The sequence below is a fragment of the Colletotrichum fioriniae genome (genome assembly GCF_027942845.1).
Source record: "Colletotrichum fioriniae strain IMI 355084 chromosome Unknown scaffold_15, whole genome shotgun sequence".
In the NCBI taxonomy this organism is placed as follows: domain Eukaryota; kingdom Fungi; phylum Ascomycota; class Sordariomycetes; order Glomerellales; family Glomerellaceae; genus Colletotrichum; species Colletotrichum fioriniae.
The window spans coordinates 1,261,678-1,289,106 of record NW_027076851.1 but is presented as its reverse complement, the minus strand read 5'-3'; the positions used below and the strand labels follow the sequence as shown (position 1 = coordinate 1,289,106).

Sequence of the window (27,429 nt, the reverse complement as noted above, 5' to 3'; positions counted from 1 at the left end):
ACGCCTCGAGCCACGCATAGAACCGTCTTGCCTGCTCAGCTATCTTACTCGATACTCGTTCTACTCAATACGAATACTTTACAACCCAATTGGCATCCCTAGAAACGCGAGACCGATCTGACATATTCAACTGTCCGTCTCCCATCCATACCTTTGGTTCTCATTTGGTCCCGTCATTGGCCTCTCCCCGTCTCTTGCCACATACTACGCCCTTCTATCATCTCAACACGAACACGCGCTCCCGGACCCGGCTTGTCCCCGGCACTTGGTTCCAAACGCCCACATTAAGTCGCCCACCGGCTTACTATCCCCTTCAGCTTAGATAGTCATCGCCCTCCGCACACCAAAAGACACCGCCTCGCCTGTCTGCGAGTTTCATGTCGCAGCAATCTTTGGTCCAGACATCAACAGTCGATCTTTCACGCTCACCCTGATCGGCCGTCAGCGTGATCATCATACGCTGAATCACCCTTGAATAATCCTACGATTAAAGGGACCGGACGAACGTTGGGGTTATTGTAATACGAATCACCTCCGAGAAGCAGTGTCTTATAGTCACTGGCTAGTCTCCCTACCTACTCAACGCCGCTACATAGCTGCAAACATCAAAACAACTATCTCACTACAGCATCTCGGAACAAAACGTCATCATGGTCTACTGCGGAAAGCCCTCTAGGGGCTGTCAGATGTGTCGTACTCGAAGGATAAAGGTAAGACCTGAGATGGAGGCATCCGGGAGGGTAATATTGAAACATAGGTGGAAGTGTGTACTGACGCTGTCTTTTCCCGCTGTAGTGCGACGAGACGAAGCCAACATGTAACCAATGCGCCAAGTCACGCCGTCAATGTCCCGGCTACAAGGACGAATTCGACCTCGTCTTCCGGAATGAGACCAAAGCAACAGAGAGGAGAGCGCAGAAGGCGAACCGAAAGGCCCTTGCCCAGAAAGAAAAGGATCTCGACTCGCCGACATCAGGCTCAGACAAGAGCATCTCACCAACATTCAAGAAGGAGATTGATTCACCCGCAGCCGTCAGCCCTGGCCTGAACGTCCCAGTCGAACAGATGGCCAGCTGCCACTTTGTCGCTAACTACGTCTTGCTACCTAGGCAGGGAAGTACACGTGGGTTCATGGAGTACCTTTTGCCGCTGTTGAAGGTCGACCAAGGGAACCACCACCTGCAACATGCGTTCAACGCTTGTGCGCTGGCATCACTAGGAAACCGACCGAACGCTGCGGCGACACAACTGAGCGAGAAAGCACTTGGTCACTACACCAAAGCACTGGCAGAGACACACATCGCCCTAAAAGATCCCGACCAGTCGAAATCAGACGCCACACTCGCTTCCGTTCTTATGCTGGGTCTTTTCGAAAACATGACTGCTCGACAGATGGGCATGTTTGCCTGGGGCTCGCACATTGAAGGTGCCATTCAATTAGTAAAGGCTCGCGGTCGCAAGCAACTCAGAACCAAGACGGGCCTCCTGCTCTTCATCGCCGTCCGGACACAGATGATCATCCACACGCTCAGCACGGGTACAGCACCAATCATGGGCGTGGAATGGTGGCTCAGCGATGCCGTCAAGGACGAGTCAGCCGCCCAGTGTCAGAGACTAAACATCAAGACGGCTGAGCTGCGCGCCGAGGTCACAAGATTGATGTCAACGGTGGCCCGAAGCCCAGAGAATATTGACATTATGCTTGACATGATACGCCGGGCTCAGACTGTTGACCAAGAACTCATGAGCTGGATGAGAAATACGCCAGACTACTTCCAGTACACTACAGTAGCGTGGGAAGACAACGTTCCCAACGGAGACTATGCAAAGGCGGAAGTGTTCCCCTGGTCGTGTGGATGTCTATCAAGACTTCTGGATCGCCAGTGTATGGAACATGGCAAGAGTGTCTCGCCTCATTCTCGCGTCCGTCATCGTGCGCTGTGCGGCTTGGGTCTGCTCACCAGTGGACTACCGCACAACACCCGAATACGCCACGGCGGCCCGTACGTGTGTGGACACCATTAGCGATATTATCGCCTCAGTACCGTATCACCTCGGATGGCATCTCAAGAGGCCCGAATTACTCGAACGGGCAAACATCTCAGGCTTTGCCTGTGGTTTGGAGGAATCGCAAAAGGGTCTTCCCGGATACTTCCTCACCTGGCCTCTGGCGTGCTTGCACGGGCAGGACTACACGACAGACGCCCAGCGAGCCTGGGTGGTTGGACGGTTGAAGTTCATTGGTGATGAGCTCGGTGTCAAGTACGCCCATATTCTCTCACAGGTAAGCCAGCCTCAGCCCTCTTTCAAATTCATGCCAAAGTCCCATGATCCATCGATACTGACTATATTCCATAGATGCAAGTCCGCATTCCCTCTATGCTCATCAGGAGAGACGGCCTCATGGCCCAGCCGTACCCGCAGGCCCACAACTTTGAGAAGCTGCTCTCGGCGCGCTTCGCGCCGCCGTCTGCGGGCTACTCCATGAACCCTCTCCAACAACGCGAGGCCATGCAAAAGGAGTTTGTCGAAAAGCACAAGGCCGAGCTGCTCGCCAAAGCCACGGGCACCGCGGGCCAGGCCGGCCAGTGGGTAGCGCAAAATTGGTTGACGGTGCGTCCGGGCGCTCAGTGAGCCTTTTTTTTTGGGGGAAGTCCTGGGGCGCAAATGAGGTTGGAACGAGTTACGCCTTATCTATGACCATCTTTTTGGCATTTCCTACTTTTGGGTACATACACGCACACAATTGTGCTCTTCGTCCGTACTGGGAGAGGTATGCGGATTAGGAAATGCGGAATTCGATGTTGCGCATCACTTGGTAGTGACGAGGGAAGAAGCACAAAATTGGGGTCGCAGGTCGCTCAGCTTCATAACCATGTAAAAGGCAGCAGAGCATGAGTCTCGGCCTGGAGAAAGGATTTTTGATACCACGGCGTTTTCCCAGGAGGAGGACATTTGTTGTTTCCGTTGGCTTTGACTTCAAAGTTGATATCTCATGCATCATGCAGTACTACGTATACACTCACATTCCTTATCAAAAATTGCATCCAATCAACTTGTTCATCGCATTATCTTGTTAAGTGTGTCAAGCTTAGAATGAATAGCTTACTTAAATGAAGGGTAGTCCGCCTCTGTTGCTCGTCTTACGCATATACGCTAGATCGTAATTAAACCTAGGAAATCTCGTCGACTCCGTTCAAGGCTCTCGAAGAACTCAAAGTGAAAGGTGCTCTGGCCGTGACTAGCTGCAAAGTGCATATACTCCAGCTGCGCCGAGCTAGACACTACTGCATCGAACAAGTCCCGTTGAGATGTCATCCCAACCTTTGTCCGCTCGGCGCTCAGGCGGCGCCCGCTGCCCATTTCCCCTCTTAGCCATGACTGTCCTGACCATCCCAGGCCCTCTTCTTGGGTATCTCCATAACCGCTGGCCCAACTGCCCGCTCCAAGTGTACCGATTTGCCTGTCTTTCGCATCGATTTCCTGCATCCTACCGTCCCGTCCCGCTTGGACGTTGCTCACAATATGTCTGGTGATGCGCGCCCATCATTTGGTCTTCTTGATCTGGCCGACAGTATTACCGCTCAAATTCCAAGCCTTGACGACCCAACTCTGGGTCTTGTCGACGTAGTTCTCGTTCGAGGTGTGCTTGACGCCGACGCGGACGCCGTCCTTTGTGAAGACGACGTTCTTCTTGCCCATGCGCTCCGACGCGGACTCTTGGATCTTGTTGACGGAGAGATACACCTGCCAAAGCACCCAGGCAACGCCGGCGAGGAAGAGGAGGGTAATGATGAGGGGGATGATTTGTCTATGGGTTTGCGCGCAAAGAGTCAGCGGGATTTCCGTATTCTCTCAAGAGCCAGAGGACAAGTCCTTCCGTTCTTGTAATGGTCGCGCGACGTAAAATATAAGGTTGAGGCGCAAAAGTGAAGTGACCAGCCTTGAAATGCCAAGAAGTGCACCCTGGTGGATGCTGTTCGGGGGAGGAGTCTTACTAACCTCAAGGCCGAAGGAGGCGGCGGTTGCGCTTTCTTGCCCCACGCCATTGTTGCGGTTATACTCGAGATTTGTGTCCAAGTGATCCGGGGAAGGGTTTTGATCCTCTCGCTTTTATTTCTTGAAAGAAGGCAACAGTGTGAAACGAAAGCCAGAAAAAGTTGTGCTGTAAGAAGGCAAAAAAAAGTGCAGAAAATGCGCAAAAGTGAACGAGTCGCCGTCCGGCTAAGGGCTTCTTAAACAGGTAGGGCGATGTCGATCTCGAAGGTGGTAGCTTGTGGGTTTGCGTGAGGATAAAGAAATTGCGGTCTTGGTAGAATGGCGGAGAAGCTAAAGTGAAAAAGAGGCGAGAGACTACACAGAGGCAGGTTGTATAGAAGAAATGGAGAAGGGAAAGAAAAAGAAGAACAGGTGCCGGACGTTGGACGAAGAGGGAGCCGGGCTGCAGATTGAGGAGCGAGGAGAGGAGGGAGGGGTGGGAGCTAAAGCAAGGTAAGGTAAGGAAGGTAGCTCTGGTGGTCAGTCAGATCTGGAAGGGAAAACGGCAAGCACAAGCAAGCAATGGGAAGCAGTGAAAGAAAGTCTGGATGAAATTAGTCGTACAACTCAGTCTACCAACCTACAGAAGAGATACATCTCTACCTTATACCAATACCTGGCCGTTGAAAGAGGCAAAGACATGGACATGACCGTGGCACGTCGCAAGCTGCAGGCCGCACAAGCAGCATATTTTGTATTACAGTACCACCTTCTCCCCTCCCCACCACCCACCTTCCCGTCCCGCTATCCGTGTCTACCTACCTTGGCTACCTACGTGTCTATGTACTCTATACGGAGTACTGCGTAGGGAGCAATTCCAAGGTATACGGATACAGACGGGTAGTTCGATCTAGGCGCAGATTGCACGAGGGCAGCGGGCGGCGCATCCCCAGCGCGAGAAAGTTGAATCGCGTCGCCGCGACACGCAATCGAGCGACGGCCCAGTCCTCGGCGCAGGGGACTTGGATCTTGGAGGGGAGAGGGTCCAGGGGCTAGCGAGTGGGGATTCACGGCCCTGAGAGGCTGAGAAGAAGAACCCAATGGGCGACCTCGTGAGCGGGAGGGGCCATCAACCGTCTTGCCCAGAGAGGCAAGTTATCCACTAGAGGTACATACCTACATACACAGTAGGAGAGTGGAGGTAGGTAGTAGATCTTGCTCACCTGGTGCTGGTAGTACTCCGGTGTTCGCGGCCGCGGCCTCCCCCCTTTTAACGTTTCCGTCTTTTTTTCTTCGTGCTGGCCGTGGGAGGGCACTAAATCAAGTGCGCAACCTGGTTTTGATCATGGTAACTTCACCAGGTTTTCCAGCAATGCCTGCAATGGCTCATGAATCTACAGTAAGTTGACTGCGAGTAGAAGCTCACAGTATCTTGGCTGTCCAGTCGAGGGCCAGTTGGGATACTGCCAGCTCCGAAACATTGTTAAGATCATGCTGTCAGATCTTTTCATACTAGGTACAACCCGTCTTTGGAGTTTATGACAATACATTACACCACACAGCGTGGTTCAGTCAAAGTCTTCTTATTCCCATTCTCATGAGCCTGCTTTGTAAGGAGGTCCCCAGTCACTTGCGTGGAACTGAGACGCCGCTGAGGGGAGCATTGTGCCTTGCTGGATGCGTATCTGCCCCACGACATTTGATATCATGTATGGTAAGGTAAGGAACGAATATCAGTAGTTACAAAATAAAATTATGACAATAATAAAAGATGTACGTTACGCATGCCTGAGAGTTTTGCGCTGTGGTGGGATGCCTCTCAGGACTTTTGCACAATGCTCAGCTGGTCCTTGTCGTACTTAAGGGAGGTAGGAACCTGAAGTACTGTGTAAGTGTGGCCTTTCCCAGAGATCTGCCGAACGGGGTCCAACGCGGGGCTTTATCCGGACTGACCATTATTCCGCGCTCCGTCTGCCTCAGCCTCACTTGGCCTGTGCACTGAAGCTCCCCGCCACATGTCCTTGACCGCTGCCATGATGGCACACTCCAGCTAAGCCCGCCAGTTAAGCCCTTGCTTGCGATAGAGGTGCATAGGTACCTAGTCGACTTGGAGCTGGATCCAGTGGGTTGAACCACCTGTCCATTCGACTCTACCCAAGGCTGTCTACTGCAACTTTGCCCTCCCTTTCTCAATCGCAGCGCGGCTCGGGTATCTAGGTCAAGGTAGCCTCGCCTTGACGTATCTCCAATACCTTTTCGTCATCTGGTTCATGTGGACACATTTCCATTGACCAACATTTGCTGTCCTTGAACCCCTCGCTACCTAACGCCACGCCACCTGTTGCGTACATCCAAAAAGCCGGCATTGGCCACGCTCGATCAAATCGCATTCCCAACATCAACCTTTCCCATCCATCGCAAAGCCACAGCTTGGATCCTAGCCCACCCAAAGACTATCGAGCGCAACCTCGTCCTTGCCCCGACCGCCCACCATGTCGGCGCCGAACGACGGCTACGGCCAATATCCCCCGCAACAACAACCTTACTCCGACCAGCCCCAGGATGGCTACGATGCACAGGGAGCTCAAGCTGCCCAGCCAGCTGTAGCCGACCAAGGCAAGAAGAAGAAGAGAGGCTATGCTACCCAAGCTTATGAGTTCGGAGCTGGCGCCAACTCCAACACCGCCGGCGCACCTACTCAAGGACAACAATATGGCATGCCCCAGCCCCAGGCCGCGGCTTATGGTGGATATCCCGCCCAGGATGCTCAACCTGCTGCCGCCGCCTATGGCTCTCCTCAACCTCAGCAGTACGGCATGCCCCAGCCTCCTGCTGCTCAGCCCGGAGGCTACGGCGCGTATGCGGCCCCCGATGCCGGATATCCTGCGTCCGGCCTTGCCCCTGCCGCCCCCGGCGTCGGCGGCCTCAACCAGCAGATGGCCGGTATGAACCTCGGCGGCCAACAGACCCAGCAGCAACCTCCACCTGGCCAGGCCGCTCGTCCCGTGGCCCTGAACCAGCTCTACCCTACCGACTTGATGAACCAGCCGTTCAACGTGTCCGAGCTAGACTTGCCCCCTCCTCCTATTATCCTTCCTCCCAACGTACGTCACCATTCATGCCCGTAATCCTGGAGCTCAATTCTGACAACTAGACCTCTAGACTAGCGTAACCCCCTCTCCAGATGCGAACTGCGGTCCTAAATACGTGCGCTCCACCCTCAACGCCGTCCCGACAACACACTCTCTTCTAAAGAAGTCGAGGTTACCTTTTGCCCTCGTCATCCAGCCCTATGGAGCCCTCCACGATAGTGAGGACCCGATTCCCGTGGTACAGGACCAGGTCATCGCGCGTTGCCGACGCTGCAGAACATACATCAACCCTTTTGTTACCTTCCTGGACCATGGACACCGTTGGCGTTGCAACATGTGCAACCTGACGAACGATGTCCCCCAGGCTTTCGATTGGGATGCTGCTTCGCAAAGAAGCACTGACCGTTGGGGACGCTACGAGCTCAACTATTCCGTTGTCGAGTTTGTTGCGCCTCAGGAGTACATGGTGCGCCCGCCTCAGCCGCTGGTTTACCTGTTCCTCTTCGACGTGAGCTATGCTGCTGTCTCCACTGGCCTCCTCGCCACCAGTGCCCGAACCATCCTCGATAGCCTCGACAGAATACCTAATGCCGATCGCCGGACTCGCTTGGGTTTCATTGCCGTAGACTCCAGCCTGCACTACTTCTCAGTCCCCAAGGATGGCGAAGAGAATACGGAGACCAGCATGTTAGTCGTCAGCGACTTGGACGAGCCATTCCTGCCAGTGCCCCAAGACCTTTTGGTGCCCCTGACGGAGAGCCGCCAGAGCATTGAGAGCTTCCTGACCAAATTGCCCGAAATGTACCAGAGCAACCAGAACAATGGATCTGCCATGGGCTCGGCTCTTCGAGCTGGACACAAGCTGATTTCGGCTCTCGGCGGAAAGATTGTGGTGCTCAGCGCTTCGCTGCCCAATGTTGGCGTCGGCAAGCTGGACATGCGCGAAGACAAGAAGTTGCTGGGTACAAGCAAGGAAAGCAGTCTGCTTCAAACTGCCAACAGTTTCTATAAGAGCTTTGCTGTCGAATGCTCAAAGAACCAGGTTTCCATCGACATGTTCCTGTTCTCCTCGCAATACCAGGATGTTGCCTCTTTGAGCAACTTGCCTAGGTACACTGGTGGACAGACTTGGTTCTATCCGGGCTGGAACGCCGGCCGTCCGGAAGACGCCATCAAGTTTGCCTCCGAGTTCAGTGACTACTTGTCATCAGAGATCGGGCTGGAAGCCGTGCTCCGTGTTCGTGCCACCACTGGCCTGCGCATGAACGCCTTCTATGGTAACTTCTTTAACCGAAGCTCTGATCTTTGCGCCTTCCCCGCCTTCCCTCGCGATCAATGCTACGTCGTTGAGGTTGCCATTGACGAGAACCTCACGAAGAACGTGGTGTGCTTGCAGACTGCCGTTCTCCACACAACTTGTAATGGAGAGCGACGTATCCGCGTCATGACATTGGCTCTTCCGACGACCACAAATCTCGCCGATATTTATGCTTCGGCTGATCAGCAGGCGATCACCACCTACTTCAGTCACAAGGCAGTCGAGCGTGCCTTGAGTGGTGGTTTGGAAGCCGCTCGCGACTCTCTCCAGAACAAGTTGATTGAGCTCTTGCAAACCTTCAGGAAGGAGCTCGCCGGCGGCAGCATGGGCGGCGGCCTGCAGTTCCCCTCCAACTTGCGCGGCCTCCCCATCCTCTTCTTGGGTCTCATGAAGAATGTCGGCCTCCGCAAGTCGGCTCAAATCCCGTCAGACTTGCGGTCGGCAGCCCTCTGCCTGCTTTCGACGCTTCCCGTCCCTCTCCTCATGCAATACATTTACCCCCGTCTCTACTCGTTGCACGACATGCCCGACAACGCAGGTGTGCCTGACTCGGAGACGAGCCAGATTGTACTCCCGCCGCCGGCGAATCTCTCGTCAGAAAGATTTGCTCCGTACGGTCTCTACCTCATCGACGACGGCCAAACGCAGTTCCTCTGGGCTGGGCGGGATGCTGTGCCGCAGCTGTTGGCCGACGTGTTTGGGGTTGAGGACAGGACCCAGCTGCGGGTGGGCAAGGGTGCTCTGCCGGAGCTGGATAACGATTTCAACGAGCGGGTACGGGCAGTCGTTCACAAGAGCCGGGACCACAAGTCCAAGGGAGTCGGCAGCATCATCCTGCCCCATCTCTACATTGTCCGAGAAGACGGAGAGCCGAGCCTTAAGTTGTGGGCGCAGACACTACTGGTGGAGGACAGAGCGGACCAGGGCATGAGCGCAGCACAGTGGCTTGGTATTCTTAGAGAAAAGGTAAGGCCCCCTCCACCACCACCACCACTACCACCACCAACCACAACAACCCACCATGAAGTCGCAGTTCGTTGCCAGGATAGTATTGCTGACAAGTTGATTTAGGTTGTTACTTGATTGCAGAAGCGGTACCAAGGGGCAATTGTAAGTGAAAGGTGGTAGCATGTGGTACTAGGTTTATTTAGACCAATGTCTCTATCAAAACTAGAGATCAATACGCAAAAAATATTGGCCGAATGAGCTTTACACGCCGCCAGCATCTGCATGTGATCGGGGGACGACGGACAAGTACAAATGCGGATAGCTCTGGTGTGTGGTTCCAATACTAGGCGATACCAGTGACTCTTGACTCCGTAAGTGAGAGACGGTGATAGGAGGGGACCTTGCGTGTGTACGGAGTGGTCTCGTGGGAGAGTTGACTAGTCTCTCGGAACCTTTGGTCTCTAGGGAAATGAACTTGTCCCGGGACGTTGAGAGGCTTGTGGGGTTGGTTTGTGTCGTACCTACTTGGTTGTTGGTGCTAGGCGTAGGTAGGCGCAGTCAGTTGAGATGTTGTATCACTCAATAGGGTGATAACAGCCGCCGCGAGTCCAAATATGATCATCTATGCTGCATTCTTGCAGGGTCTCAGAGAGAAGAGGCTGAGTAATACCCGTCGTAACTGAGGATTCGGGTTAATACCAGGTAGTCTTGGCCAGGCTGCTGCTTGTATCACCACCGCCCCAGCTGTCCTCTAGTGTACTCTCTCCTTCGATGGGCATGGGAATTGGGATGAGGGGCAGCAGGGAGAAAAAAAAGGTGAAATCTGGCACCTCAGCTACGGGCTGGTTGATTGGGTGGGCTTGTGTGAAACTGGCACCAGTGAGAGGTGAAACACACGCGCCGAGGGTACAGAGGGGGCCGGCTCGGGGGCCAATGGCGGGCGGTGCTAGGCGCCGGCTGTACGTGTGCCGTGGCTTGCAGACGTGCTGGCCAATTGACTGTCCAGAAGTCGATTTTGGCATTTTCCATCACATGAGTTACTGGTATAATTAGCACGTTTGTCACTTGGATGAGTTGGATTGTGTTCAGCTGGCTTTGTTCAATGTTGGACTTTTTGTTGGAAGAGGTGGTGATGATGCAAAGAGCGAGGTAAGTCAGGAAATGTGGGAGACCTTTTGTTTTGACGCTTCGGCAGCTCGGCGAAGTACCTTATTAGCTGTGCGAATAGGTACTTGGTACTCGTACCTAACTTCATGAATAGGGACCCTCTATGGTGTGGGTAGGAGTTCCCCTTGGCCCATCGAGAAGGAGCCTGTGCCCCTGGCAAGAAGGGTGGAATACCGGGGATATGCATGTATCAAGCTCGTTCCGCTTGTGCCGTCCCAGGTCCCCTTTTGCCGTACGTTGCTTAGTTGGTGCCGTCACGAACAGAAGATACCTTCTTAGCTTTCCAGAACTTGGAAGATCTCATCAAGTTAGGAGAAAAACCTCAAACAGCATGGTTCACCATCCCGAAGTTGAGCTCATCAGCCGTGTTGTGGGTCGTCCGTTCCCACCTAGTGAGGCAGGGGAGAATGGAGAAACTGGAGAGGATCCTGAGTCTAGACCAAAGAAAAGTGTAACCGTTCGAGACCGCGGCAACGTGGGCTGAAAGCTGGCAGGGAAGAAGCATTGATGGGTAGCCGCCGTCGAAGCTTTCAAAGGGGCGAGTCGGTTTGCTTCCATTGAGTTGAGACTGGGAGACGGCATCGTCTATCCGAGGCTTTGTTTTGTTCTGGACTTTGGCTGATTCTGGTTCCCAAAGACTGGGACGGATCCACAATGGGGCACTTCTGTGGTCATCGTGAGACCTTTGGCTCGATGCTACGGTGATTCAAGGTTCAAGTTCGGATTGTTTTTGATTGCTCTCGGGCTGACGGGTCGGCGGGAGGGGCGGAGCTTGCCTAGACTTTATCTGAATCAGAGATTAATTAGTCCTTGAACGGACGCGGCCTAGTAGTTGATCGGAAAGTCTACAATACTAAGGTGCGGAATAGTCAGTCTGGTGTTCCCCTTCCCTCGCGCGGTTGTGTAGACGCGGAAGGGCGACTATGGATTCTTGGACGGGTGTGGCGTAGGCTGTGTTCGTTGGTCAAACGTTGACGTTGGTCTCATGTTTTTCGTATCGATCGAGGGTTGTCCTTCTTTCCTCGAGACGCGGTCTCATTGTGATGGCCCATTCTGATTCTGGTGCCAGGGCTCGGTCACGTACCACGGTTGGCTATTCTATTTCTTTTGTCTGCTCAGCAATTGGCTCGGCGGTGATGCTGGGATAGCCCTGATAGCGAGTCTTTGGAACTCCCTTCTCCCGTCGCACATGCAAACAGGTTGGGATTCCTTGACTACATGAGGTAGATCATTCATCCATCAGTCAGCGGTTCTGATTCATTGTGTTGTTCGGCTAGAACAGGTCTATTGACGTCAACTGTGTTTGTAGTTTGGCATGCTTGATGGAGGCAAAGGTTAAGATGGTAAAGGTTGTCGAGGACTGAGGTAAGAATCAGGATATTAGGCAGTGGAACCAGGAAGAGGAATGAGGGATAGTTGCGTATTTGTGGATACAACGTTATGCGGTAGGGTTACGGATACTGAATACTGGGTAGTGTATCCGTACGGCGTAGGGAGTACCTTATGTACAGGGCAGGATGCGGTTCCCCCCCAGGTTGCAGAAACGGCCTCGCGTGTTTCCCATTACTTGGGCCCTGGTTCAAACGACTAACTGGTGCCTTACGATAATGGATGGGCTGGGTCTAACTTCTAAGTGGCCCTTGCCTGGGGGGTTTGGGGGTTTTCCTGAAGCAAGCACGTTTCCAAGTCAAGGTATTTCGACCTGGATCGGCGTCCCTGACTCCCTGGGTGGGCTGCAAGCTCAGGTGAAGGTATCCATACATGCAGGTATAAGCAGGTACCTCGTGTAATACTTGCTTACCTTACTGCGTAAAGTACCTCACCTCAAGGTAGGTTGCTTCCATCTGTAAACTTGATTGCCGCTGCGCACCTCCCCTCCGGCGTCCATAGGTCTAGTGTAGTGTACTCCGTACACAGTAAGGTAGTCCTTCCTTACGGGAAATAAGTGGCGTACCCGTCCGTTACTTACCTTTGGTACATATTGCGCAATCCATCAGATTTGCCAAGCAATGATTCGTGATACCTATGTGTTGAAGCACCAGTTGGTTCGTACCAGAGGTAATGAGGTAAGGTAAGTTGTCTACCTTACCTTAGCCCGACTTGCAAACGTTCTCGACTCTCGAGTGCTTTGAGATTGGTTGGTTCTCCAGACAAGATACTTTGTCTCTCCCCCATTGTTAAGCCTGCGACTACCTTATCCTCAGGAACCAACCGACACCACCAGCTACCTAAGCGTGCTAAGGTAGTCCAGGGTCAGGTCCCGCTATCTCCCCCTCCTCTGGACCCCCTCCCCTCCCCCCCTCCCTCTCCTCCGCTTGCGCCGCCTTCCTCGATCCCATTCCCAGCTCTCTCAGTCTCGCTCTCTCTGAGGTATCTCAGGGAAAACCTCTTACAGATCACGCTCTACTTTGCCGTCTCGCTCTACTGTTAGTGGAAGACGAGGCAAGAAAACCAAGGAGGTGATACCTAGTACCTCATTCTAAGTCTGACCAACAAACAATTCTCCAATCCAAGGTCTCATTAAACGCCCACCTGTCAATCTCACCACCACATCACATCGAGAGACAAGACACTGACACTGTGACATCTCTACAAAGACAAATCTGCAGCGGGGTAATATTATCTGACCTGGCCTTGTCCACACAACTCTCGCTCTGCCTACCTACCTACCTTACCTTACCTTTCCTTTCCTTTCCTTTACCCACGGATGGATACCTTACCACAGTACACGGTAGCTTAGGTAGACTCCCATACCTAGTCCCATCCATTCCCGTGCCGTCGTCTCCTCTACCCATTCCACCCGTCCGTCACCTCACCTTATTACCCTTAGCTTGACCATCGCACGTTTGCGACCTTTCCTTCTCCTCCTCCTCATCCTCCTCCTTCTCCAGCCTCACAGCCGCCTCACCACCTTCTTTCCCTCTGACTCTCTCACTCTCTCCGCTCCCCTCCTTTCACCTTGACTTTCTTCACCAGAATATCGAGGGCCAATTTACCTCAACTGCATACCGACTTGATCTGACCTAACCTCATACTTCCTCGACAGCTACTTAGCATATTCTCGCTTCGTCGCAAGTCTCTGGTACGTATACTTTGCTTTGAGTCTTTGTCCTCCTGTCCCCAGCTGTGTATTTGCATTCCATCCCCCGTCAACTATCCGGCACCATCTTGAGATCGTCGTCATTGCAATCCTCGGCGACCTCATTGTCCGGTCCCTGCCTTTCTTACCCTCTCGCAATTCAACGTCCCCTAGCCGTCCTTCATTTTCTCCCCTTCGCCTCGCTTCCCTTTACCCTCACACCCGGAAGATCATACCGGCAGACACATCTATCTAGGTAGGCCAATTCCAAGCGAGAATCACAGAGCGAGAGAGAGATAGGGAGGGGGAAAGAATGCACCCAAGCGGCAGCAGCTATATCCCTCGGCCCCGGTCCAGGAGTTCGTGAAGCTCAACCGCGTTGTTCTCTTCCGGGCCCGCCTACCTCGTGGTGTCTTGTCCCCCTCCTTTGCGCATCTTAGACGTATCTCGTCTGAAGTCCCCGTCGCAGTCGCAGGGGGTGCTCGGTTCATCGCCCGTTCCCCTTACCTTTTGCCTCGTTTCGTTGCGTCGCGACCCGCAACCCGCTTGCCCTCACCTTACCTCACCCTTCAAGCCACGCAGGCTCCCCCTTTCTCTGTGCTTCGCGCTTTGCTATCGCTCATCTTCTGGAAGCTTGTCTGCGCTGCATCTAGGCTGTCGCACCAAAGTCTCCCGGAGGAAGATGGATTGCTTTTCGAGAAGCCACGGAAGAAGCCAAAGACAATGGATAGGTTCGGACACCCGCTCAGGTACCTGCCTTGTCTGCGGTTGCTTCCTCTATTCTCTGGGTGCTCTGCTCTGAGTCTGCGCTGATTAAACACTGCTTTGTCTCTTGCAAACCTGGCTACCTTAGCACCTGAGTTCAGTTCCTTGGGTCCTGTGGTCCTTGGGTCCTTTATCCGTACCCGACGACCGACAACCCAGCTGGTTCCATTCTGGTTCTGGTTCTGGTTCAGGACCCTCCCCAGTGCCTCTTCACCTTGCTTAACCTTGTGCATCCCGGGATACCTGCCTGTTCTGTCACTTGACCCGTTGGAGCTCCTTCCAGCTAACACGATTCAGCTAACACCAATTCTCTGCCTGCAGTTCCCGCCTAAAGCAGCCCTCTCTCTCTCAAGTCCGGACACTTGCAAGCCATTACACCTCACTGCACACCCCCATCCTCAACCGACAAATTACCTGCCTACCTTACCTTCCTCAAACACATCTTTGCTATCGAGCAAAGGCCACACACGATACACACTCCCGTCAACATCAACCATATTGTGGTACTAGACGACAGAAAAGAAGAAGAAGAAGAAAAAAAGAACGAAAAAAGTGACCGACATCCGAGACGTTGGCAAGAAATCCAAACACGATCCCGGCCTGTGACAAGCGGACCTCACCCAGCACCCAAGGCCCGAGCGGACCAAAGAAACACGGCCCTCGCCCACTTTCGAACCTCCGACGACACTCGTCCCCTTCCACCCTCCCGTCCGCATCTCTCTGTCCCATCCTTCCCCCCTCTCGAGATACTCTACAGCCGATCCGCCTGTTGTCTGTTCATTGACTGGACCGACCTGGTTGCGTGTTCTTTCTTCCAATCCAACCAAAGAACAAAGTACCGCCGGTTTGCGACCTCAAGCTTTGTGTGTGTCTGCGACGCCCATCAGTTTTTTTTTTTTTTTTTGACAGCCGCCGTCGGTCGATCCCACCCTTCCTTTCGACAAGTCACAAACGGCCTACCCGCCAATAATTATACCCCCCGCAGAACCAAATACCGGAATCCTTTCGCCTCCTTCCTAAACCACCGCGCAAACCAGCAATTGTGGTTCTGCAGGGCGGCCTTATTAGGACGACTTAATTCTCTCCCTCATCCTCCCCCCTTTTTTCTCCGCCCAAGGTTGCATCTCGTTCGCAAGGACCCGCCTGTGTGGTATTACTCCGTCGGCCAACTGCTCCGGCAACTTCCTCTCCACATCGACACCATCGTCGCACATCGCTCACAATGTCGCGCGCGAATCCCCCCAACGCTTCGGGCTCCCGAAAGATCTCGTTCAACGTCAGCGAGCAGTATGACATCCAGGATGTCGTCGGCGAGGGTGCATACGGAGTCGTCTGGTGCGTTATCTTTCGTCTCAATCACAGTCCAAGAAAGACCGGGTTGCTAATTCATTACTCTATAGCTCGGCGATACACAAGCCTTCTGGCCAGAAGGTCGCCATCAAGAAGATCACACCTTTCGATCACTCCATGTTCTGTCTGAGAACTCTGCGTGAGATGAAGCTTCTTAGATACTTCAACCATGAGAACATCATCTCCATCCTCGACATCCAGAAACCCCGCAGCTATGAGACATTCAACGAGGTTTACCTCATCCAGGTGAGCAAGACTTCCTCGTGTGCCACACCCATGGGAACGGGCCATTCACTGACATAATTTCCTTTGCAGGAGCTCATGGAAACGGACATGCACCGTGTTATTCGAACCCAAGACCTGTCTGACGACCACTGCCAATACTTCATCTACCAAACCCTTCGCGCTCTCAAGGCCATGCACTCGGCCAACGTCCTTCACCGTGACTTGAAGCCCTCCAACTTGCTTCTGAACGCCAACTGCGATCTGAAAGTCTGTGACTTTGGTCTGGCGCGTTCCGCTGCATCTCAGGAGGACAACTCGGGTTTCATGACGGAATACGTGGCGACTCGTTGGTACCGTGCTCCTGAGATCATGTTGACGTTCAAGGAGTACACCAAGGCCATTGACGTGTGGTCTGTCGGCTGTATTCTGGCCGAGATGCTGAGCGGAAAGCCTCTGTTCCCCGGCAAGGACTGTAAGTTGGACTGTTATTCAGCCCCAAGCAACGATACAAAGCTGACCACACACATGACAGACCACCACCAGCTCACTCTCATTTTGGACGTTCTTGGTACCCCGACGATGGAGGACTACTATGGCATCAAGTCCCGCCGCGCGAGAGAGTACATTCGCTCGCTTCCCTTCAAGAAGAAGGTCCCTTTCCGCACCCTGTTCCCCAAGACGTCCGATTTGGCTCTCGACCTCCTCGAGAAGCTCCTCGCTTTCAACCCTGTCAAGCGCATCACCGTGGAGGACGCCCTTAAGCACCCTTACCTCGAGCCGTACCACGACCCGGATGATGAGCCTACTGCGCCCCCCATTCCCGAGGAGTTCTTCGACTTCGACAAGCACAAGGACAACCTGAGCAAAGAGCAACTGAAGCAGTTGATCTACCAGGAGATCATGCGGTGAGCAATGACGCAGGGTTTTCAAGCAAGAACAGAAGCAAGTGAAAGAGGAAAACACGATCCACAGCAGGTGCATGATGTGGGTCAGAGAGACATGATCCTGCGGGACGATGTCAATGAGAAAATCACAGCGAGGCTGCTGAGCCTGCGGGTGGGGGAAACGATTATAGACAAACCATGCGGGACGGATAGGAGAGTCAAGGCCGTGCAGCCCATGGTGATTAGGAGATACAAAGGAACATATGTGAGGCGAATCAGATTCGACTAGAACCAGTCGAGTGAACGATGGATAGGCAAATACTTTTCTCGTCTAATTTCCTCTTCTTTTGCGTTGCTTACATTGGCTACTTGACCTCTCGTGAACCCAATCGTATAGATATCTCTGGCCGCCCGGCGTCGACAACGTCACTGATACAAGCTTGAAGGAACATGAGGAGAACACTGAAACCCACTGCAAGATATGGAATCGTTATACCACCGTACGACAAACGTGGATTCTCGGTGGAAAAGCCCGACAGGGTGCGAGCTTTTTCAATGAGCATGGATGAGTAGTAGCAGAGCAACAGGATTGATTGATTGAGCATTACCAAGTTTGTTGTCGGATGACCCAAAGATTGAAAAGGGAAAAAAAACCTGGATGATGGATGGGTGGAAAATAGGGATTCTTTGGCCAAGGAATTCCCAGGCAAGTCGTATATCCGGTCATTTCCATGTTCTTTTTGTCGATGCCTCCGGGAGGCTGCAGGTGCTTTTCGATGGCCCGATGTGGCATGGCAATTGCCATTTTCCCGGGTTGTTGTGAGTTTCATGATCAGCTGTGGGTGTAGGTAGGTAGGTATGTGTATAAAAACGAAAGCTGGCAGTGCCTCGTATCTTACAAGATACAGAGAGCGAATAGCATATCGAAATTTCAAAAAGGACTCTATATGTTCCACCCAGTTGAAGGGGGTTGTCGTTGGTAGGTTTTTAGTTCAAAGAAAGGAGAGCTTCGGGGTCAGAGTAAAAGCTAAGGGGTCACAACCGATATTCTTCGGGAAGGAATGTATTAAAGATGTGGTTTTTTTTTCTCCGGCTTTACAGGCGTAAAAGATCGACCTTAACGGGATCAGTCTTTCAAGAGAAATCACACGATACGGTACACTTTTAACTACACGGTAGACGCAATGTACCCCAAGCAAGCGCTCAACTCAATATGGTGATTTCGATATGAAAACCGCCATGCATATGTAAAGATGTGTTGATTCTTTAATTTGGATAAGGGGGTATTGTTATAATCATTAAAAAATGTCTCGAGTCCTCGTTTGCCCGTACAGTCAAGTCCGCTCCAGCTCAGTCAGTGCTCTCGCTCTTGTGTCCCTCGAAGCGAGGATTGACTTGAAGGTGTGTCGAGCCAATCGACGGCAAGGTTCCCAGACTCCCAAAGGACAGAAAACGGGCACGCGGTAAAAACTGGAAATTCCGCTCGCGCCCCTGGTCGACTCGATCCAGGTCCTCAGAAAAAGCACCTGTTCGCGGCATTGTCGTTGCCAAGGATTGCCGCAGAAACTTCTGTCAGCCGTTTTTGCAAAATAACCTGTCGCCTTTACGCCCCCTTTGTTCCAACGCCTAGCCCCAGTCCCAGTCCCAGTCGTATATCTGTGTGGTGTATTTGTCTCTTTTTTTCTTCTTTTTGTGCGTGTGTGTGTGTGACTGATATATTTTCATCCCTTTCCCCTTCCGCAGAGGAACACGAGCGTCCGCGATTGCTGGGCGTGCTCCGTGTCCATGCTGCGTATATCAGCGTGCTGTTGTTTCGGCGGCCGGTTCGGTAGCCCTGCCAGGCCCTATCTCCGTCAACTTGGGGTTTTTTTTGAATTCTATTCTCTGATAACCACCCGTGTCCATCTTTCAGGCACCAAGCACCCAAAGCTCCACACCTAATACGCCAAACTTTTCTCCCTCGTCGCTCAGGGGCTCGTTACCAAAGGTATGGCTGCGCCCGCTATGGCCACGATCGAGGCTGTCGTCGAGCCACAGGCCGTAGTGACCGTCGCCGGCGCCGACGCTGAGGAAGCCCGTCTCGCAGTTGATGTAGTAGTCGTTGATACCCGAGTACGGGAACGCCTTGAAGCGGATCGACTCGCTCGGCGCCGGGGACGGCGCGTTGTTGCGGTCGCCGAAAGTCGAGCGTGTCGGGCTGGCGACCGTGGTGATGCGCGTCAGGTTCGTCGTGTCGGCGGAGGGTGGTGGCGGGAGCGGGGTAAGGGTTGACGCACGCCAGAGGAAGCATTCGCCGTTGCCAAAGTACTTGGACGCGGGGTGTGGGTATTCGGAGAGGTAGGCGCCGAAAGTCTGGTCGTGGAGGAGAAGAGAGTTAGCTTATAGCAATATCGAGACCGTTGGCTACGGTGACAAGTTGGGCAAAGAGAGGAGCAGCAAGAAGGGAATTTTCCACTTACGCCGCCTAGATCGTCCCTCACGACTAGAACAAACCCGACTCGCCGGCCCTGGAACTCGGCCGCCTTTTGGTATAGTGTTGCCAAGCTGGCGCCGTCCTGCTCCAAGCTGTATATCAACCTCCAGTCCTCCTTGATCCTGAGCCTCTCTGGGAGCATGATCCGAATCTCCTCGGCCACGCCGTGACTCAGCAGCCTGGCGCTCTGCGAGGTGCTCTCCTTATAGCCGTGCAGGACAATGGGGTCGAGAGGCGGCGGACGGAACGGGCTCGCAGTTCGAATGGGTTGATGACTCGGGAAGAAGACGCCGTTGATGCCATCCTGGAAGCCCCCACCACCGCCGCCGGCGGGCTCGGTACGCGCGTGGGAGAGGTGTGAAGGCTCGTGCGAGTGACCGTTGTGGCCGTAGGACTCTGGAAGGTCGGAGGAGAAGCGGCGTATCAGACCGGACCACATTGTTGTGATGACAGAGTTCGATAACGACGGTGCGGCGGAGGAGGAGTGGGTTGGCGTGTGGGCGCCGGAGGAGGATGGTGTTTCTGGAGGACTCTGGTAAGCCATCTCTCTGTCTGTCCTTGACGTCCGGGTCAAGCCAGCATATGATGTCGAGGCCGGCAGTGGGTGGTCGGACGTGGTGGGGTGGCTAGGTCCGGTTTTCAAGGGTGGGCGTGGAGAAGATAGCGTGGCATATATGGGAACAGGTCGGTTGCGGTGGCCGGACAGGGGCTTATCATCGAGTAGACGGGCGCTATGAGAGAGTAGTTGAGGCGGCGGCGGCGGAGCGACGGAGGGCAATTTGGTGCTCTCCTCCTCTCTTCCTCTTTCTCCCTTCAGGCTAAGGGTATGTGCTGAACGAAAACGACAGTGGTTTTACTAAGGGCGATAGTTGGTAAGTCAGAAAAAAGCAAGAAGGGCTGGCTGGCTGGCTCGGGCTGTTTGACTTGGTGTCGTGTTGATTGGGCAAGGCGAGTAGAAAGTGGCCGGTAAGGAGGTTGAGTAGGGTAATCCGAGAGTAAGCTAGGTCGTTGGACAACGGGGCTTGTCGCCGGTGGTGCAACTTTTAGCTTTCGGCCAACGGCGGTGAGTTCGGATCGGTCCCGCCGCAGAGGGACTGGGTTAGCCCGTAGGATACACACCGAGGTCTGTCTGTAGATATATGAAAGTATTTGTGGATAGGAATTCCTGTAAGCAGGACGGAGCGAGTAGGGGGAAGGGAAGCCTTCAGTTTGTGATTTGGTGCGTAGCGGGGTCCTTTAATGGGAAGTTGATGCAACGGGGAGGAGCGAGATGCTGTCAATTCGCAATAACTAGGCTAGTGCCGCTGGTTCGAGATTGGATTTCTTGTACAGAAGACGGGCAGTAGATATCTGTTCTTTGCCTGCTGCCTTTAGCTCTGCATACCTTGAGCTGTGCCTAGGCTCCCTACCTTACCTTGAGGTGCCCAAGGTAGAAAGCAGTGGACTGACCCTTTGACGTAACGCCTAAGCTACCTCGGTGTGGTGTGTATGGGCATGGTGCATTGGCCTGCCCCCCTCTGGGCTTGATGTCGTTGGAAGCTGTCGACAGCTGAGTGGACGCCGCTGAATGAGGGGTAGTTAGGTGTTTTGGCCTGTACGGACTGCCTGATGGGAATACGCAACTAATCCTACCCAACGCACAACGAGGTTGCTTTTACGTCTTGTTCCTTAACTTTGGCTGCTTCCTTTCCATGTGTCAGCACCACCCACAGTACCAACCACACATTAGCTGTGTATTACCTGACCTGGCAGACATTCGGACGGCGAGGTACGTAACTATGACAGATGTCCCGGGACGGGAAGTGCAAGTGGTGTGATTCGACAGGGGTTCGCGACCAACGGAGCAGCTGCCCCCCGCCACTTTCTGCCAGCTGTTCATCACGGGATCCAATCGTTCCTTATCAGTCATAATCATACCTTACTACGGAGTACCTTACCTTACCTAAGGTAAGCTGCCAAGGTATAGAGTACACATCAACCAGTATCACTTATACCTTTGCCCCACTTGCATCCCAAATTCATGCTTCTTTTCCCTGCCGGCCACCCCCGGCCGGCGCCCGGACGGCCGGTCTCGTCTCCGGTTACGTACAAGTCGCAGCCATACATGTCGTCTTACCCTAGCATTACTTGATGAAATGGGTACGGAGTACACGCAGGCACTGGTGGTGCCTCACCATATCACCACCTTTTAAAGGGAAACGAAACAGCAGCGATAATAATGCATCTCACAGTGTTCATGTTGCGAATGGTTGGTCATTTGGAAAGTTACTCATTTCAATGGGATAAGTTTTCACTTTGTAGGATTCATCTAACAAAACCATTACAGTGGAACAGGCTTTGTGCTGCTCCTCTCCTTGCCGTCGCAACCCGCTTGTAAGAAGCTGGGCAGGGAGGCCGGGGATGAGTATGGGGCGTCTCATGGTCAAGAAGTTTTGACTTTTGCTTCGTGAGAAGGGAAGAGAACAAGAACGAAAAAAAAATGAAGCTCAGAAAACACGGACGTTGTGATCTGTCTCCTCGAAAACACCAAATACACCACAACCGGTCCCCAAATGAGATAAAAGGGTCCCTTCATTTTTTGGTCGGTATCCTTCATCATACCCTCTCATTTCAGTCTCTCTCATGTCCATATCAACCATACCACCAGCCGTGGCTGTTCCTCAAATGCCCCTCCCACCCATATCGCGTGAAAATCGTTCCTTCTTCTGGTGATTGACCCTTTTCTTCTCAATCCCTCTCCAACCCTCTTCGTCTCCAACGTTTGTACAAGTAGTGAAAGATGTGTTTTGGTAATACATAATGATGATGAAACCTCCCTCCCCTTACAACGCCTTGCCGACGCTGTTCTGGCTTCCTCCACTGGGTCTCCTCACGACATTCTTCTTCTGCTCTCCGGCCCTGTAACCCGCAACTGGGCTCTCGGCACCCTCGTTGCGATAGCCAGGTCCGCTTGAAGGCCCGACGTCCGGCCCGGGATCACTCCAGCCGTCCATGCTCACACCGCTGCTGTACTTTGAGCTGAAGCTGTCCGCACGCGTGTGAGCATTGCCAGGTACGCGGGGTGCGCCCCCGCCGCCTTGGCTGTAGTTGCTGCTGGCTTGCGTCAACCGGCCACCGCTGCTGCTACCGAGACTGCTGCCCAGTAGTTCGGGTCTTTCCAGATCAAACGGATCAGATCGGAACTTGTTCCGCCTCGTTGCGAAGCTCTCCACGCTCTGCATCGAGTCTCGGTACATAGAATCCAGGCGCGGAGAGTAGGTTGAGCCGCTAGGGGGTCTGGTTGTGGTACCGCCAACAGAGGTTCCTCTTGACCGGCGTACATCAGCGACGTACGTCGACGACGGTTTTCTTGCGGCGGCGGGTGCTGAAATGGCATTGGCATCGGAGAAGGGGTTGTTGCCGTTGCCGTTGCCCGGGTTGGCCACGGCGAGCGGCGCCGGCTTCGCCGAGTTGTGAGGTAACGCGTTGATATCAGAAAAGGGGTCGGCGGAAGCGTTGTCAAAGTTCAATCCCAGGCCACCAAGGAAGTGATCGGCGGAGCCGGCACTGCCTTGGTTCCGGCTCACTCGCCTCCTCTGAGCTTCCCGTTCAACCTCTCTGTCGTCCATACCCAAAAGCGTCAAAAAGTCGGGTTGTCCTGGCGCGGCCGCTTTCCTATCGCTCATGTTGCGAGCTGAGGCGAACGGGTCCTTTTCGGCATTCCGGTCGCCGCGGAGTCGCCAGTTGAACTTCATATCAGCCGTCAACCGTTCCCACCAATCCTTGACTCGATCCTTTGTAGTCACGACGTCTCGCGGTCCACCATGATTTGATAGAGACGAGCTGTTTCGGCTGTGCTGGGAAATGTTCATGAACTGAGCGCGATCGTTAGTCGAGCCGCTATCCCGGTTGCGCGAGACCAATCCACCGAACTGGCCACGGAATCTCTGGAAGTTGTAGCCAAGCGCGGCCTTGAGCTTTGCTGAGCGCGGTGTTGGGCCCAGAGATCCTCTGTCAATGACATATGACGACTTTTCCCTGAAGCTGGGATCCGTGGACAACGGAGTAAGAAGCGTGCTCCGACGCTTCTTGAGCAACCTCTTGCGCCAGAACCAAAGCAGGAAGCCAAACAAGCCAATTACCGCCACAGCACCAACAACACTCGAAGCAATCACAACAGGAGTAGCCACGCCCCCCGATCTGCTGCTCGAAGCAGGAGCTTGACTGGTGGAGGGAGCATCGTTCCCCGTCCCTGCCTCACCTGCGGCAGTACCCGGATTCAAGGGCGGCGAAGGCGCGATAGCTCCAGCGCCTGCTCCTGCGCTGCTCGTGGATGAGGGTGATGGGCTGATATTGCTGAAAAACGCGGGGGGCGCTTGAGAAGGTGTTGGTGTTGGGACTGCGTTGGCATCAGTCTGGCTGGTTACTGGAACGGGTGGCAACACGACTGGGGCAGGTATTGAAGAAGAAGAAAAAGATGAGGCGGGGGGAAAGATCTGGGCGGGAGTAGGAGGAGAACTCTGCACAGGAATATTGGGAATATTTTTGAAAAGTAGGGATCGTCGCCGGCGGTTCAGCGTCAACAATGGGAGGCTGAGAAGACGTTGATACTGCTGGAACCGGCGGCGGCGGGGGTGGTGGTGGAGGACTCGATACGACTGGAGCAGGCGGCGCTTGTGTCTGCTGTAGAGGCAGTGGATTTGAAGAGGGGGTATTCACTACTGGAGGAGGGGAGGGGGAGGGAGGAGGAGGAGGTAATGAGGAGCTCGTCGTACTCGCTGAACTAGTTGTCAAAACAGCTGGAGGTGGTGGTGGCGGCGGTGGTGTTGTTTGCGGTGGTGGAGGCGGCGGCGGCGGAGGAGCAGGAGCAAGAGTTGCTACTGCTGGAGGCGGCGGCGGTGATGAGCTCACTTGCGGCGGCGGTGTCGATCGGGTCGTCGAGTGTGATGTCGATGTCGAGTGAGACGTACTCGTCGAGGCACGTTGCTGGTTGTTTGATTTTGACTTATTCCCGTTCCTCGGCCTCGCCGTACACCTCTTGCCATTGAAAGTCGTGATGAAAGCCCCATCCGGGAGGTTCGCGTTACGATTTGGACTCGACATTGTTGCAATATGTTGCGATTCCAGTCGCAAAAAACTGAATAGTTTCGAGAATCGAACAACAAGGATCCCGAGTCGGGTTGAAGAAAATAGACTGATACTAGGAGAAGCCTAGCCGGCCATCTAGGTCGATTCGCAAAAGCTCATTAGGAACCGGTTCCTTCTGAAGCATAAACGGCGCGAGAGCCGTGAGAAACCGGATTCTTCGGTGGACGAAAACACGTGTAAGCAGAGAGCACTGCGCGCAGACAGTCTAAAGGGTGAGACTGTGTCGTCGAAGATCGATGTCGTCGATGTCGTCGAAGTTTGTCGTTCTCGGTATCGAAGCGAATAAACAAGACGCTGAGAATAGAAAAGAAGCAATCACCAAACTAGTTGGGAGAGGAAGAAGATGAAAAGTCGAAAAGGCGTGAGAAAGGTGTCACGGAGAGAATCAAAGGTGGTGGTAAGGAAGAAGACGAGGAGGGTGATCGGGGTAAAGGGAGTGTAAGAGACTAAAGGAGGGTATGGCAGGGTAAGGTATGGTCGGGCAAGGTTATGGTTAGGTATGGTAGGGAAGACTAAGAGAGACCAGCCAGGGCCTGGTCGGGAGTGGTTTGGTATGGATAGGTTTGGACTGGTACGGCAGGGTCTGAGTCTTGACTGAGGCTCGCGGGATGTCTCTCCGATCGTGCGGGACAGGGACCACACACACCTCTTTCTGGACCTCTCACAAACAGAGACGGGCACCGGTTTGCAACATGCAAGCAGGCACTTGCGTGTTACATGATATAGCATGGACCACAGGCGTGTGTACTGTGGTATCGAGGACCGATGTGTATCTCATCAGCCGGGGGAGGTGAGCACCGTTGACTCTTGAGGGAGTAGGGTTATCCGTGGACCGTACTTCGTACAGACTATCCGTACCTTACGAGGAGGACCCCATACAGAGAGGAGAAGGAGGACGAGGAGGACGAGGACGAGGACGAGGAAGCAAAGAGCGGTAGGCGCCGAGCGACAGCGTTACTTCGGGTACGTCTCCTTACTCTAATCGAGGACGACCAAAGTGACAGACCCTAGACCATGAATGGACCAGAGGCAGAACTAGACCAGAGCAGACTCTAGGCTAGGCCAGGCCAAACCAAAGTCACCAAACCCAAGTAAGGTACTACACCCATGACAGGGCGCCGAGGACGGGCATGCAAGTCTGCAGCCGCTCCAGCTGCAAATGCAAGGCATGCCGCAAGTTCGCAAGTCGCAAGATCAGGAACTTGAAAGATGGCTTTGCGTCCTTGGCCTTTGGTATCCATTTGTACACTAGTACGGTTCTAGACGCAGTCTCCCTCAAGTTGGGTGTTTGACTCGACTTTGAGCCGAGTCGTGGAACGGACTCTCTTTCTCATGACAGGAAGGGGAAGCAGCAGCAGCAAAGCACCGGCATTGATGGTGTCAGTCGCAGCATGGAAGGATTGATCAATGTTTGATGGATCTCTCCCACACACATCTCTTTTTCGGGCGCATCGCGGGATTGATCCAACGGGCATTGGTGGCCGTGTCTTGTCTGAGAAGGTTCCTTTGGGAAGGAAGTGACAGGATGTAGTTGCTGCAGCGCTGGGACCCAGGTATTGATGGACGAATTATGATGGGAATGGAAGCGTAGGCGCATCAAGATGGGAACCGATGCTGCAGGGATTGGGGGTCTGACCTTGAGAGACAGAAAGAGAGATACTTGAACGTTGCCCAATAACGGCTATGAAGGATGAAGCAGAGACAGGAATGGGATTGGGGAGAGGGAGGAAGAGGAAGAGATGGAGTGTCCAGTCCAGAAACGGCGACCCCCCCTGTCTGTAACACACCTGAAGCACGAGAACCCGCCTCCAAGCAACCCCAGGCACGTTCCAGACCAGGGGTCCCCAGCCTCACGACGCAGCACACTAGTAACCACTACCGACCTACAAGTTCCTGTGCAACGACTTTACTGAGTAGAGTGCCAGAGAATACACAGTAGTCTCTTTTGCGGCGTTTCCTGCGTGTACAGAGTAATTCTAAAATGTGGACAATGAATGAAGGTATGTATGGACAATAAGCTCTCGACTCTCTACCTATTCTTCATTGGGCTGGTGGTTGGGTTCACCGTTCACCGTTCCTCTGCGGTCTGCGGTCTGCGGCTTGCCTATGACAGTCTAACCCTAAACACGTTGGTTGGCGGCCCCTCCACAGCTTGTTTTCCTTGGTTCACTTGAAATCTCATGCCAGACATGCCAGAACCATCTTGTCGACGTGCGCTACAACTGACAAGCTTACCGGTAGTTCTCACCTTGGTTGATGATGGTACGGAGTAATAGCTAAGGTAACTAGTCGCTACCTAAGATAAGGTAAGGTGCTGCGGCAGTGTCAGTACGTATCTACGTACCGGCCGTTACCCCTGCATAAGTCTCGTCTGTGGCGCCGAATCGGCCAACTGCGTGCCTGCCTTGGAAACGCCGCAACTGCAAGACACCTCGGTGTCCTGTGGTGTGTGGGGCCTTCCCGTTGCAGTCGCAGCGCATCCGACGGGGAAAGGGAACACTTCACTTCTTTCCCGGCGGCATTGGCATTTTCCATGCTTGGTCGAATTCCATGATCCATCTGCTGCACACCTCACCACAAATGCCAGAAAGTCCTTCTCGCCATTGTTCGGGTGTGGCCCGACAACCCGTCCTTCCTGTTTATGGACCGGTCGTTGCATTTCGAAGAAGAGTCGGAACGAGACCTCTCCGTCTCCAGCAACACTGAACACTTCAATATCCATCCATGCCCGTGTACTTTGTATCTGGCGTCATGCAGCAGAAGCGGCAGAACATCACCACCATACATACATACATACATACATACATACATACATACATGCCGCAATATACGCGCAATAAACTCGAGATGCTTGGGCTATATCTGACGTACCTGCGTATTCCAAAGTACTTGTCCACATACGTAAACGAATACACGTGTAGATGAATCATGGCTGGGCAAGGGCAACGACCAAGTCAGGCCAGATCAGGTGCGTGCGTCTTCAACCCCTCCATTTAATTAATCTATCTCGAGTTTATTTCTCC

The 27,429-nt window shown here is 53.6% G+C and overlaps 6 protein-coding genes across 6 annotated transcripts; 3 read left to right on the top strand and 3 right to left on the bottom strand.

Moving 5' to 3' along the window:
- Positions 1–650: 650 nt before the first annotated feature.
- Positions 651–2,634, top strand: N0V96_010853 (uncharacterized protein; the record flags this gene model as incomplete). The annotated part of the gene is made up of 4 exons (XM_065759075.1): positions 651–710; positions 796–1,850; positions 1,885–2,284; positions 2,359–2,634. 4 exons carry the CDS (start codon positions 651–653, stop codon positions 2,632–2,634), a joined length of 1,791 nt encoding a protein of 596 aa, XP_065612385.1.
- A 912-nt stretch (positions 2,635–3,546) lies between these two features.
- On the bottom strand, positions 3,547–4,049 carry N0V96_010852 (uncharacterized protein; the record flags this gene model as incomplete). The annotated part of the gene is made up of 2 exons (XM_053196901.1): positions 3,547–3,811; positions 4,003–4,049. 2 exons carry the CDS (start codon positions 4,047–4,049, stop codon positions 3,547–3,549), a joined length of 312 nt encoding a protein of 103 aa, XP_053045589.1.
- A 2,421-nt stretch (positions 4,050–6,470) lies between these two features.
- On the top strand, positions 6,471–9,459 carry SEC24 (COPII subunit; the record flags this gene model as incomplete). The annotated part of the gene is made up of 2 exons (XM_053196902.2): positions 6,471–7,082; positions 7,141–9,459. 2 exons carry the CDS (start codon positions 6,471–6,473, stop codon positions 9,457–9,459), a joined length of 2,931 nt encoding a protein of 976 aa, XP_053045590.2.
- A 6,110-nt stretch (positions 9,460–15,569) lies between these two features.
- Positions 15,570–16,831, top strand: tmk1 (mitogen activated protein kinase; the record flags this gene model as incomplete). The annotated part of the gene is made up of 4 exons (XM_053196903.1): positions 15,570–15,682; positions 15,748–15,943; positions 16,013–16,394; positions 16,455–16,831. The coding sequence occupies 4 exons, from the start codon at positions 15,570–15,572 to the stop codon at positions 16,829–16,831; spliced, it is 1,068 nt and encodes a 355-aa protein (XP_053045591.1).
- A 1,883-nt stretch (positions 16,832–18,714) lies between these two features.
- On the bottom strand, positions 18,715–19,823 carry OXR1 (oxidation resistance protein 1; the record flags this gene model as incomplete). The annotated part of the gene is made up of 2 exons (XM_053196904.2): positions 18,715–19,158; positions 19,266–19,823. 2 exons carry the CDS (start codon positions 19,821–19,823, stop codon positions 18,715–18,717), a joined length of 1,002 nt encoding a protein of 333 aa, XP_053045592.2.
- Positions 19,824–22,101: 2,278 nt separating this feature from the next.
- On the bottom strand, positions 22,102–24,361 carry N0V96_010848 (uncharacterized protein; the record flags this gene model as incomplete). Its single annotated transcript, XM_065759074.1, has 2 exons — positions 22,102–23,673; positions 23,981–24,361. The coding sequence occupies 2 exons, from the start codon at positions 24,359–24,361 to the stop codon at positions 22,102–22,104; spliced, it is 1,953 nt and encodes a 650-aa protein (XP_065612384.1).
- Positions 24,362–27,429: the final 3,068 nt, after the last annotated feature.